Below are 13943 nucleotides of genomic sequence, written 5' to 3'. Positions count from 1 at the left end.
AAAGAGGGAAAAACAGAGCAGAATTAGAGGAGAGAGAAGGGAGTCCTGATATCTTTACTGGTTTACAGTGGGATTTACTGTGGCATTGTGGAAGGACACTCATGGTCCTCAGACAGCTTCAAACTTCTGTATTCTCTAGCAAGATTTGTCAAAAAGCATGTCAAAGGGGAAGATTACAGACTTGGCTTGGTTCACTCATAATCCTAAATATTTTCCAAATATACAGTCGTCCTTGTCTTGTTCCCCACCCCAGTTTTATGACGTCGGAAAGCATGCCGTTAACTAGTAGCATGCCGTTAACTAGTAGCATGCGGGTTGAAGTATAGAGCTTTCACCCAGGTCACAAAGCGAGGTACAAATCCAAAGCATCGGAGGACCTTCCATAGGTGGTGCCAGGAAACTGTGTTGAATGCTTTAGCGATGTCCAGTGACAGTCATGTATTTTTAATATTGCAGGTTTCATGTACATACTAGTATCGGTTTTCCAAGATTTGGTTTCATAACCTGCCCAACCTGCCCAACAGTTGCCATTGTAGACCTTACTATAAGATCATCTGTCCTCCAGAAACTGTATGGTGTCACACTTGCACTTAGTGATGAATCCGTGCAAATAATACATGCATGATAATGACCTGTTAGACTACTGTACAGCAAAGGAATTCCAACGGCACACAGGACTATGAGAAATCTTCAAAAATGTATATTGTGCCGTTGGAATTCCTTTGCTGTACTTTGTTGTGGGGCTTGCCGAACCTCTTCCAGTGAGCACCAGGCATATTGTTGTCATCTATTGGGTGTGCGGGATCCTGCATTGTTCCTAGCTGTTAGACTACGGGCCACTCAACTATGCAGGAAGTTATTTTGTCATATTGCAGTTCATGCGTTCTGCACTTCGACCAGGACCTTCAGACTTTGTGCACAGCAAGTTCACAGAACTGAGTAAGAACCAGCGTGAATAAATTAGGTACATGGAAGGAAAGAAAAGAAGGGTAGCATGTGACAATATTTACATTTTCTTTTGTTCCTTCATATTTAAATAACTATCCACATTAAATGTGTTCTGAAATTAAAAGGCGCGTGTTTATCTTTTTGAGGTCAAAGCTTGTGGTCTATATACCACTTCTAAAAAAAAAGTCTAGGGTAGATTTTCTTACAATTCTACACCCTATTGGTTAGCCTTAACAATCCCATATTGTTGCAGATATTTGTGCAAGTAGTCCTGTGACCCTCCTTATTACAATAGCTATAAAGACAGGTTTGAAACTTAATTTAGTATATTACAGATACATTAAAAACTATGTTGGCTTTATAAATCAATATAAAAAGCATCAGGTTTGGAGTCAATTTGCCTCATCGCCGATTCAGAAACATATTCCCTTTCTATACACTAATAGGATATATTTGTCGACTCAGCTCTCTCCATGTTAGGTCATCTGCTGTCTGTTATTTGACCACTGGGCTGACTATCAAAGGAAGATTTTTTGCATATTCACATTGTGCAGTCTGTGGTCCTCCTATGGTTGTTGAATGACCGCTCATCAAGCTGTGTGTACCCACATTTCAATAAAATATGTTTGCATCTTCTATTTAACTGTAAAGTCTGTTATATATGCCCAGAGTAATCCGCAGTCTGAAAATGCAACTGCAGCAGGATAATTACTGCTCAAGGATCATACAATACTTCTAGCTAGGAGGATTGTAAAATTATGCATTATTTATTTTTAAGAGAAAAACTGCCCATTTCAAAGTCTGCTTTCCTAATGAGTAAATTGTGGATTTTTTTTTTTTAGAATTTATTGAAATCCATTAAAAACTCATTTGCTGTAAATGACTTGCACAGAGCTAGTACAGAACTCTTAATTGCAGGTGCCCAAATTTATTTACAGATATTTGTCCCATGGAAACCAAGATCATTTCAGCTAAGCAGTACTTTTGACCATGCATTCATTATCTAGATATGCTAAACATCAGTTAATGCAGCAGCACGATTTATGTGTTACAAATAACAGAGCTATTTTGGGGGTGGGAAGGAACGTCATTCTGTATTTGGCACTATTTGTTGTAGACACCTAATGGGGAAAGAAATATTTGTCTAGTAATTGTGTTCTATGTGTATGGTACTAAAATTCTTGTTTTACGAGAACTGCTAATGATCGCTATTTGTCTCTACTACAAAAGAGAAGCAGTTCAAAATGTCATTTTATTATATGATAGTATCCTGTTTAGAAGTAAAATATATGCCCCATTTTTATGATAACAGGCTTTTTACACTTTAAAAGGAAAGCATGATAGTTTGCAACTTCCACCTCCTTAGGGCTATGGCACATGGGGAGATTTGACACCAATGAGAAATCTGCACTACTTGCTGATGACAATTCTCATGATAATGCCTTTTCCTTTACTAAAGTGGACCACCACATATAAAACACATTACATGTGGCGACCTGACACTATCAATGAAATAAGCAGAAGGCCATGCAGTGATCCATGTGTTAGTAGTGGTAAAGGCATTTTTGGGAGATTTGTTGCAGGTGGAGCTCTGATCTCCACATGCCTCTGCCCTAAAGGTGGTCATAGGCGTAACAATTATGATTTTTCTTGGAAAAGATCTTTCCAAGAAAGATTGTTCATTTCAATACACACGTGTAGAGCTGAATAGTCAGATATACAGGTATAAACAATAGATTTCTGCCTGTACCTGACGATTCACTAACAATGGTCAAAATTTTCCGTCCAGCCCGATCGATGAGCCGACCGATATCCAAGTCTTCATTGGCACATGGGGCCAAATAATCTTAACAACTAGATAGGCCCACCACTGTAGCATAGCCAGAGTAGGACCAGAGAGAAACTTTTAGCTTCGAGTTCAGGTAAATATATTTATAGGATGTGGAAATCTTTTCATGATCAATGGTGTAGTGCGTAAAGCATGGAGAGGCAGTTCTTTCTGCTGGACATCCATATGATAGTAAAGGTTCTGTCTGTGGCCTCTGTAAACTGCCTTTCACAGCAGAAAACAGTTGGGAGCAATAGAGCATATAACGTATCTGAACTAGACTGCAAAGAAAATAAAATTGACATTTTTGGAGGGGTGCAATACGCAAGATCTGCCTAGGGAAAATTAGTTAGCTTCCTGCCTGTGTGACAAAGATTTACCACTATATAGTGTTAGGGTGTTTTCATTACATGCAATTAGTATTTTGAGAAGCACGTGCCGCTTATTATACTATAACTAGGAAATAGCCAATGGTTAGTGCCTTCAAAGGACTGATCATTTCACATTCACAAGTCCACTTTCTTTCTCATTTCCTTATGTTTGGTGTAGTGTGTTTTTTTGTCATATTAACATCATTATTTGCTGTTTTTAAGGAAATGGCTCTTGTTACTCCCGAGACTCCTTCTGAACGAGCAAGGAGAGTATTTCAAACCTATGATCCAGAAGGTAAACAATGCTTATTTTATGTTTGTCTTTTTCAATGCAGACGTGGGTGTTTGAGACTCGAGAGAGCAAAATGGTCTGTTATGTCTACTTATCAAGCTGTATAAAAAAATAGGCATGCACCGAATCCTTTGTGAAAGATTCGGCCGAATACCGAATGGAATCCTTATTTGCAAATGCAGATTAGGGGAGGGAAAGGAAAAATGTTTTTACTTCCTTGTTTTGTGAGGAAAAGTCATGTGATTTCCCTTCCCGCCCCTTATTTACATATGCAAATTAGGTTTCGGATTCAGTTCGGCCAGGCACAAGGATTTGGCCGAATCCTAATCCTGCTGAAAAGGCTGAATCCCGAACTTGATTCGTTGCATCCCTACTAAAAAATATAATCAAATACAGCATGATAAATAGGCCCCTATGGTTCTTTGCAATTCTTGTTTTTTTGTTCTTCCGATCATTAAGTTATCCCTTTTATTCAGATACCCAGAAACAAGTCAAAATATGTAAATAGGTCCATATTTTAATTTTAACCGCCAGTTTTTCTGGATGTAAATGGAAGAAGTGATGTAGAGCGACGGGATGTTAAAGGAGAAGGAAAGCTACGGAGGCCTTTTATTGCCAATAGATTAGCTGCAATAGTGTAAGCTAGAATGCTATATTTATTCTGTAGAATGTTTTACCATACCTGAGTAAAAAGCTCTAGAAACTCTGTTTGTTTAGAATAGGAGCTGCAGTATTAACATGGTGTGACATCACTTCCTGCCTGAGTCTCTCCCTGCTCTGGGCTCAGATTACAGTAGAGAAGGGAGGGGTGGGGGGAGAGGAGCAAACTGAGCATGCTCTTGCCCAGGGCAATGAGGTTTAAGCTGAAGGCAGGAAGTCTGATACAGAAGCCCGTGTGTACACAATAGAAGGAAAGAAATGCAGTATTTCTTTTGACAGGGGACTCATAGCAACATTACTTTGGGGGTTTACTGGTATATTTAGATGGACCTTTCTGATAAGGCTTACTTAGTTTTAACCTTTCCTTCTCCTTTAAGAATCCTAGCACACACAATGTAAAGGAATATACTAATAAAATGGTAGGGCAAACAAAGCCCCAGTAATGAAGAACATAAGGGAAGTAAAGATTTGTCTCTCACACAAAGAGCCAGGCTCTGAGTCAGCACTCCCAATGGATGGATGTACTTTTTGTCTAATGTTTGGTTTTGCTTTCCTCCCCCTGGCAGAACAATTATGTATCTCTAAGTAGTGACATCTTTGGTTATTGATGTCACATAATGTGCAAGAGTACATACAGCTCGTAGCTGTTGTAGCATTTGGGAAATGTAAATAAATATCCTCTGAACCACAGACCCCTCAATACATTTTTTTAGAGCCATAAAGGGCCCTGAAATGTTATCCCACAATCCTATGAGTTTCAAACACTGACAAGAATCCAACTATCACAGTTGCTAAGAGAGACATGAATATGTGTATATGAAACACAGCTGGTGAAAGTCATCGAATGATCCTTCAATGTCTCATTGTTTCTTAAGCTTTATAGCAGAACCTCTTCAAGTATATGTGAAGTTTACAGTATTGTAGCCCAGCAGCTAGATGTGGCAAAGTATTTTCTTGAGCAGCGCTAGCTAACTCTACCCACTAAATGTTTCATTTCATCAGAATCTGATCAAAACACACCACTAATCCGACTTGCAACATCAAAACAATAGCACATTAAATAAAATGAATCTTTGAATCAGTGAGACCCATTTCTTCATACAGCATTGTGGCCAGTCCTGGGGGAAATGGCACATGCATAAGTGAAGTTCATTTTGCACCTTATATTTGGGTAATAGCTGTTCTGATAATCCTGGTGTATATTGTGGTTTCTGTTCTTTTAGAAGAGAATAACTAATATTAACACAATTTCAAAGACCATATGTCTTTAAAGAACAAGGAGGCGATTAATCAATGGGGAGGGGGGTTCAATATGTTAAACAACTCCCAATGATTATAAGTGCTTACCTCCAATCCCAGGCTTGTGCTCCTCTTCTTTAATTAACTTGCCTATGGGGTCTTTACTGCACATGTGCAAAGCCCTGGGCCTGAGCAGAGTAAAAGTTTTGATTTTTTACTCGTTAGTTCCAATTTTACTCTCTTGTGCACTCTGCCCAGATCAGCCACAATGATTCCCTTGGAAAGGCAGGAAGATGGCAGTGCAGCTCTCTCTAGAATTCTTTCTGGCCACCAGCCTGAAGTGCACGTTTACAATCACTGGGGGTGCTTACAGGCACAGTACCACCAAAAAATGTAAAAGTTTTAAAAGAATGACAATATAATGAGCTGTTGCCCCACACTCGTAAAACTGGTGTATTTGCTTTAGAAATACAACTATAGTTAATAAAAACAAGCTGCTGTGTTGACATGGGGACAGCCAAATATCAGATAAATTCTGAAGAATCCCATTGTATTCTACAGAGCTTATCTGTTATCTGCTGTGTATTCTGTGCTTTCTGTCCAGCTTGAATGGCTGTCCCCTTGGCTTAGCAACATTATATAAACTATAGTAGTGTTTCTGAAGCCAACACGCCAGTTTTATCAGTTCACTGCATTACTACTTATATTTTAATTACTTTAAAACGCTTTCTTTTTTTGGTGTTAATGTTCCTTTAACAAATTAGCAACCACCAGTGAATTAACCCTTTCCTTATCCTTTAAGATGGAAAGGTTTTTCTTCTGTTGCTTTCACTTAATCATATATGACTGTTTAACTGGTTAATGTGTGCATTTAGGCTTGCCCTTAGGCAATGACACATGCCCAAATATGCCCCCCCTCCTTCCAATTCACCTCAACAGCAATTGGCTGATTGTAATTGTTCAATTACTTTCAGGCGTTTGATGCTTAGAAGCAACAACTTCCACTTTCCAAGCGACAAGCACCTGCATGAGCGCTTTTAGGGCTCTTACAGGGCGGTTTTTCCTGCGCTCCTCTGTGTTGCGCTTTCTTCCATTCAGCCGCAGGGGAGCGCAGGAGTAAACGCACTCAGTTATTGTGATGGGGGCTGTACTCACACAGACGCATGTAAGCGCCAAACGCAGGTGGGACGCAGCATGTTGCATTTCCTTAGGCAGTTGCTGTAAACGAAGGGGTGATTTCAAGCATTTTGGACCCACCTCATGATCTACTAAGTGCAAGTAGCCCCAAATATCCTTATTAAGTGACTGCAGGTTATTAGGGAGTATTTTTTCCCTTTAAACTGCAATCTCTTAAAAATTTTAATGCTTGGAATAAGTGTCACGTTTAGATCTCTATACAAATAAATAAAGTGAATACTGCATAGGCAATATTCGAAACTTAAAGGGAATCTATCATGAAAACGAACATTTAATATAGGCTTCATCTCATAGAAATAATAATAAAATAATTAAAAAATGGAAATAAATTAAAAATCAGTTAATATAGGCTTCATCTCATAGAAATAATAATAAAATAATTAAAAAATGGAAATAAATTAAAAAATCAGTTTCTCTTCACTTTGCCTCTCTCTCGCAGTCTGTCCGTACATTCAGGCTCTGTGTGGAAACAGTTTTTGTTTGAAAAGCAATGCAAATTCTATATAGACCATAGGAGTACAGAGCTGTGATGCATTAGATTTATATGTCTTTAAAAAAACTCCCTCAAACCCTGGGATAATGAAGAGTAACTTGATCATAGCAGAAACGTTAAATATTTTTTAACAAAATATATTTTGGATTTCCATGACATTTTTCATGCAAGTTCCCCTTTAACGTAACAGCTCTTGTTTGACAGAGGAACGTGCATTGTATCACTTCTTCTTTCAGTGTGTTATGTCTGCTGTATCAAACACATCATTTGGGTCATTTATAGATATCGTGAATCCAAAAATAAACCTAATGACTTGTACAGTAATGTAAAGGCTCTGCTATGTCTGTCCCTCCGCACCATGTAAGGCAATAGCTTTTGCATTGTACAACGTAGTGGCTCCATAAAACTTCTATTCCCACACCTTTTACTGTAATTATAAAACTTAAAGCCCAAAGCTGATGGTTATGTCTGTTTTTGGAGGATTGTGCCAATGCAAAACGGACAATGACAAAATCTTAGCAAGGCCAGACAAAGCTGCTTTATCGTGACATTAGCTTCTAGTCGTACTGCTGTGGCCAGTGCAAACAACAGCATTTTAGGGAGAAAATTGCAATATTGCTTCCAATTCAGTTAAGTGGGAGGCATCACTGATCATTTTGCAACTGCAGAACACTGTAGCACTCACCGCTCCATTCACCCAAGATGCACTGCTTCTTCAAGTACGATATCCCTGGCATTTGCATTGCCCTTAATTCTTGGATGGCAATAATAGATCCCTATACAACAAATACACTCTGACCTAATAGTTCTTAAAGGAGAAGGAAAGGTTAAAACTAAGTAAGCCTTATCAGAAAGGTCCATCTAAATATACCAGTAAACCCTCAAAGTAGTGCTGCCCTGAGTCCTCTGTCAAAAGAAACACTGCATTTCTTTCCTTCTATTGTGTACAAATGGACTTCTGTATCAGACCACCTGCCTTCAGCTTAAACCTCTTTCCCCTGGGCGTGAGCATGCTCAGTTTTCTCCTCCCCCCCTTCTCTGCTGTAATCTGAGCCCAGAGCTATAAGTGAGCAGAGAGAGACTCAGGCAGGAACTGCTGTCACACCAAGCTAATATGGCAGCTGCTATCCTAAACAAACGGAGAGCTTCTAGATATTTTTACTCAGGTATAGTAAAATATTCTACAAAATAAATATAGCATTCTAGTTTGCACTATTGCAACTAATCTATTGGCAATAAAATGCCTCTGTAGCTTTCCTTCTCCTTTAAGAATGTCATCATTATAGGGGTAGTTCACCTTTAAGTAAACTATTAGTATGTTAAAGAATGGCCTTTTCTAAGCAACTTTTCAATAGGTTGCCATTATTCTTTTTTTTATTTTTTTTAAATTATTTGTCTTCTTCTTCTGACGCTTTCCAGCTTTCAGATGGGGGTCACTGACCCCATCTAAAAAACAAATGCTCTGTAAGGCTACAAATGTATTGTTATTGCTACTTTTTACTGCATGTCTTTCTGTTCAGGCCCTCAACTATTTATATCCCAGTCTTTTATTCAAACCAATGCATGGTTGCAATTTGGACCCTAGCAAGCAGATTGCTGAAATTGCAAACTGGAATTAAAAAGCGAAATAACTCAAAAACTACAAATAATAAAAACATGAAACCCAAATTGCAAATTGTCTCAGAATATCACTCCCTACACCATACTAAAAGTTATCTCAATGCTGAACAACTCCTTTAAATGTTTAGTATATATTAAAATTACTTCTAGGCTGCCAAATACAGACACAAAACATCTGCTGGCCATTTAAACCTGAAGCAAAATGTGATTTTTTTTTTTTTTGGCGATTTACAGAAACCGCTTATCAGCAGATCTAATCTTTTTTGGTCAGTGAGTTATTTTAAAAGGACAAATACTGTTCAAAGCTTTTAGTGTAATACAAATGATGGCTAGCACTGTAATCAAAACATCTGGCACTGCTCACAGTCACTCCTGCATAAACCTTGCCTGGGCTAATGGCTCTTCATCTGACATAGCTTTTGCCTTATATCACAGCAACTGTAAATCTCTGGAGTTAATGAACACGGGAAGAAAAACTTAGTGGCCCAATTTATAACTGTTTTTAACAATTAATGTGTATTTTCATAGAATGATATTCATAGGTATTTTTAATTCTGCCATGTTCTCTATGCCAGGTTCACAGACCTAAGTCACAAGAAATATATCCTAAAATAGGAACGGGGAATATTTTTTCGGCTGGTAAGGTTAAGTCAGGAGGATAAGTAGAAGCGGAGCCGACCGGCACCATGACTAAGTGCCCATGACTAAGAAAAGAGCCCATGACTAAGTGCCCCAAGTGGGTGCGAAACGCGTAGGGTGGATGGAGATGATATACATATTTTAAATTGTATAACTAAAAATATTTTCTAACTAATTTTCTCTGGTCCTGTGGATCCGTTTGAGTGCCGGTTGGCCCTTCTTCTACTTATCCTTCGTTGTACTGCTCCCTAAAGCTGGGGGTCTGGGGCTGGAGCTCCCGGACCACATTTACCATTTGGCGAGTTGTCTACCAACTATTCTGGGGCACCATGTTTCTCCTGACAGGTTGTAAGGAGCTAACGAGACCGGAACCGGACCACCCTGCTCTTTTCAGGCCAGCTAACAGAAGGTTTTTTAGCTTCAACAATGGAATAAAATATGAGAAATGGTCTTGCTGTTCCTCGGAGTGCATCATGATCATAAATACTTACATTTTTAAAGGTTAATGGTTATCTAGAGTACAAATATGTGCTTTCTTCTCATGCACTTGTGTGCGAATAGCCATCTCAGAGTAATTAGCACTTGTAGCCCTAAGGGAGTGCTTGAACTCTGCTAGGTAAAGGTTTCCTTCTTTTAAACACATTCATGTACAGTCGTTGATACTTGAAGGCATAAATCTCAATATTGTTTCCCTTTTTAAACAGAAAACGGATTCATTCCTGATGCCCTGCTAGAGGATGTCATGAAAGCTTTGGATCTTGTGTCAGATACAGAGTAGTAAGTATATTGTTAATTGTATTAGTGCATATGGACTGTCCCATATGAAGGAGTCTTCCTGCATTTCCATTTTGGCAGCTTGATCAACTGCCTTATCCATAATGCACCTACACCACACGTTCTGTCATAACTGGGGTTTTTCATCTGGTCTTTAGCCAGGGCCATAATATGGACAACACTTCTAAAAATATGCAGAGATACTAAAATCTGTTAGCAAAAGTGACTTTAAAGGAGAAGGAAAGGCTATTCCCATTCTACGGAAATCTTTGGGCTTGTGACATAGGAAGCGATTATCATTTTGCCTAGAAAGTAACGGGAAGCAGCTCATGGGAATTCCAGCATTCTTAAAAGCCGTTATTTTCCTGTCATGAACAACTAGAACCCCCACTGCATTTAGAAGGGAACTTCTCTCTGTAGCAGTAGTATCTGCACTTTATCTGTTTAAGCCCCCTTTTTGATTCCCAACATTAGTCCAGTGCCACCCTTGTATCCTCACAATGCTAGAGATGTAACAACCAATAACACATTTTCTTTAACTGTTCTAAATGACTAATCAGAGCTTTTTTTCTGCTGATCAGGGACACTAGACTGAGACAGAAGCAAATGTGTAACAATATATTACATAAAGTAGAAGGAAAGGTATACTCACGGGGGGCTACCAAGATGTTAGACACCCACACTGATTTAAAGTCGGTTACCCAATACCCTAGGTTGGTGCTCCTATTCACTAAAAATGGCAATGGGCTGGGATACTTCTCAAAGAGCAAATCCTCCAGGCAGTAGTTAAAAAAGTATTTATTGAAGTACAAGTATGGATTACAGCCTTACGCGTTTCATGTATGGATTACAGCCTTACGCGTTTTCATGTAGGGTCTATGATTAAGTGTTGTGAGAACACGAAACGCGTAAGGCTGTAATCCATACTTGTACTTCAATAAATACTGTTTTAACTACAACTGCCTGGAGGATTGCTCTTTGAGTGCCTACCCTACAAACAATACTGTGATATCCAGTCCCTCAAGCTGAAGACTCGGGGCAGAGCACCTGGACCTCCTCATATACGTGGTGAGTCTCTAAAAAAAACTATTTTTGATTCTTTCGTAATACACTAAAGGCTGTAGCCACCAGCCAAGTGCTCAGTGCTGTGTCTCTCTTGACATACTTGTCCAACCCAACACCTTATGTCTGTACAGCAGCACCCAGCCTCTTGAGTCCTCATTTGGCAGTTGATGTCCTCACACGGACATCTGAAGGAACGCTAAATGATGACAATATTTGTAAAGTCCATCTTGTCGGTATGTGCCCACAAATGTCCTTAACATTTAGTACAAATTTAACACGAGTATTGCAATTATTACTAGACCTTGTTTTTAAGCAAAAATGTACGTTTCAAAAAGCCTGAAAACATTTTTCCTAATATGGGTTTGACTTGGAGAATTATTATCAGTGTTTTGGTTTTAATCTTAAAATGATGGAGTCTTAAAATAACTGTTTGGCAAAGGAGCTGGCATTCTGATGGATCTGTCATGAAAACTCTAAACCGAGCTGCCTACATTTTCTTGGCAGATACAGATTGTGCTGTCCCATATCTTAGGAACGTGGAACGGCAAATTATTCTGTGCTTATTGTTTTTTCAACATTGTTTTCTAGCGTAAACCTCATGAAGACAAAATTAGACCCAGAAGAACTAGGTATTATTTTACTGGGACCTTTTCTGCTGGAATTCTTCCCGGAGCAGGTATGGGGCGTCCTCCTTGGAACTGCCATGTTGTTGTGTGCTAATGCCTATTTGCTGTTTCTTGCTTTATCGCTCTTCTATTTCAGATTTGCATGGTGATGAGGTTAATTTGTGAAAAAACACAATCACAACATTTCTTATGCCTAAACATTCTGACAGGCTCTCATGTCAGAACGGCATTTGTTTAATCGTGTTCCAAACTTTAGAGGTGCCAGAATGTCGGTGTCATCACATAAAGCTGATTTTAGTCAAACGAATTGCTCCTGAGATATTAATCAGGCTGGAAGTCCTGCTAAAGCAGCGACAAAACAGATCATATGTCAAAATCTATTTAAAGACATGTTAACACAAGTGCACATTGTGTCACAAGGATAATGTAATGGTGTATGTATAGTGTATCCTTTAAAGCCTCAATCACTCTTGTCGCATATGTAAAATTCTGCCCAGCTATTACGTTGGTCAAACACATATACTGTATATAAATATTAAAGGAGAATTAAACAATAAAATTAAGTAAGCTTTTATCAGAAAGGCCTATATAAATACACCAGTTAGGAGAGTGAAGTGATGTCACACCAAGCTAATATGGCAGCTGCTATGCTAAACAAACAGAGAGAGCTTCTAGCACTGTTTACTCAGGTATGGTAAAGCATTCTGCAGAATAAATATAGTGTTATAACTTGCACTATTGTGGCTAATCTATTGGCAATAAACTGCTTTGGTAGCTTTTCTCACAGTAGTGGTCTAGTTCCCACTACTGTGATCAGTTTGCTTTCTAGACAGGAGGAGTTGTGTAGACAAAGCAAACTGGTCACAATAGTATGAAAAAGTCCTAAAAGGTCTGTAAAAAAAAACCTTTGCTATTTTTTTTCAAGTCCTGCAAGTTCTGTGCCATTTCCCTAATGTTGTTGCTGAACTAATTCCTGGCATCAGGCAGTTTAGCTAAGTGGCGTCCAGAACAAATGCTTTCAAGGGGGTTTTAAATTGAAAAGGCCACTGTCCAAAGACTTTATGCACAGGTAGCAGCTTGGCCAGTCTTTTCATGTGCCATTATTAAGTGCTATCAGGGGGTACTAAAATCCTTCTCAGTTGGACTTGAGTTTAATCTCGCTGTCTTACTAGTTAGAGCAAGCGTCACCAGAGCACCAGTCCCACCACCATATTTTTTCTACTTTATTAGGGACGTAATGTGTCTGTTTATTATTATTATTATAATGTCGCCAGATCATGTGAAATGTCTGGAACACCTCTAGAAAATGTAGTTAGAAGGGCTTCACTGACCTCATTTCATTTTAAGGGTCAGAGGCAGATTCGGGATATCAGTCGCCAGGCGACAAATCTCCTCTTCTTCATGGCGACTAGTCTCCCCGATCTGCCATCCACTGGCTAAAATGTAAATCACCTGGGGGCAGGCACACGGAGTGGTTCGTTTTCCGAAGTCGCCCAAAGTTTCCTCATGAGGCAATTACAGACGACTTCGGAAAACAAAGAGCTCCATGTGCCTGCCCCCAGGTGATTTACATTTTAGCCAGTGGAAGGCAGATCAGGGAGATTAGTCGCCAGCGACTAATCTGCCCGTGTGGCCAGACCCTAATACAATCAGTGCAGCCCAGAATCAAGCAGAGCAGTGGACACAGCACAATTTGTGTAGTTCATGTGTGTATACACAAAGTCAAGAAATGCTGCCCTCACACTTTTCTCTGAACGGACGCTGAAAGAAGTCCTTTCCACTATTACATAAGGAATTGTCACCCAGGCAAAGGGTTTGAAAGCTGACGCATATTACACCCATATCCTTTATGGATAGTTAGCATTAACTAAGATGGTTAAGAGCTGCTAATATTATCATATAAAATTCCCAGATGTATCAATATAAGATGGAATTCTTCCTCCGTGTAAGAGCGTTCAACTCTTTCTCTTTGTTTGCTTTAAGAGTTCAAAAGTTCCAGAATCTTTTACTGTGTATCATTACAACGGATTAAGGCAGTCTAACCATAACGAGAAGGTATGTTTCATTTCTTCATTTTGTCTTACCATTTCTACTCTCTTTTCTCATAAATGTAAGATAAAGGGAGCTGTTTCCCAAAAACTCAATTTCCTGTACATCCAGAGTTCATGGCTGTAGCATCGCATTGTGAAAT

At 39.1% G+C, this 13943-nt stretch overlaps 1 protein-coding gene across 4 annotated transcripts in view; it reads left to right on the top strand.

Annotated features, from left to right (window-relative positions):
• The window catches only part of mindy3.S (MINDY lysine 48 deubiquitinase 3 S homeolog), a 54502-nt gene that overhangs the window by 34092 nt on the left and 6467 nt on the right, over positions 1-13943 (top strand). For all 4 annotated transcript variants that reach the window (XM_018269149.2, XM_018269151.2, XM_018269152.2 and 1 more), the window contains exons 12-15: positions 3370-3442; positions 9992-10064; positions 11715-11802; positions 13736-13807. In XM_018269149.2, coding sequence (XP_018124638.1) covers positions 3370-3442; positions 9992-10064; positions 11715-11802; positions 13736-13807 — 306 coding nt within the window. The remainder of the gene's footprint in view (positions 1-3369; positions 3443-9991; positions 10065-11714; positions 11803-13735; positions 13808-13943) is intronic.

Source organism: Xenopus laevis, chromosome 6S (assembly GCF_017654675.1).
Source record: "Xenopus laevis strain J_2021 chromosome 6S, Xenopus_laevis_v10.1, whole genome shotgun sequence".
Lineage (NCBI taxonomy): Eukaryota > Metazoa > Chordata > Amphibia > Anura > Pipidae > Xenopus > Xenopus laevis.
This window is presented reverse-complemented; position numbering and strand designations above follow the sequence as displayed.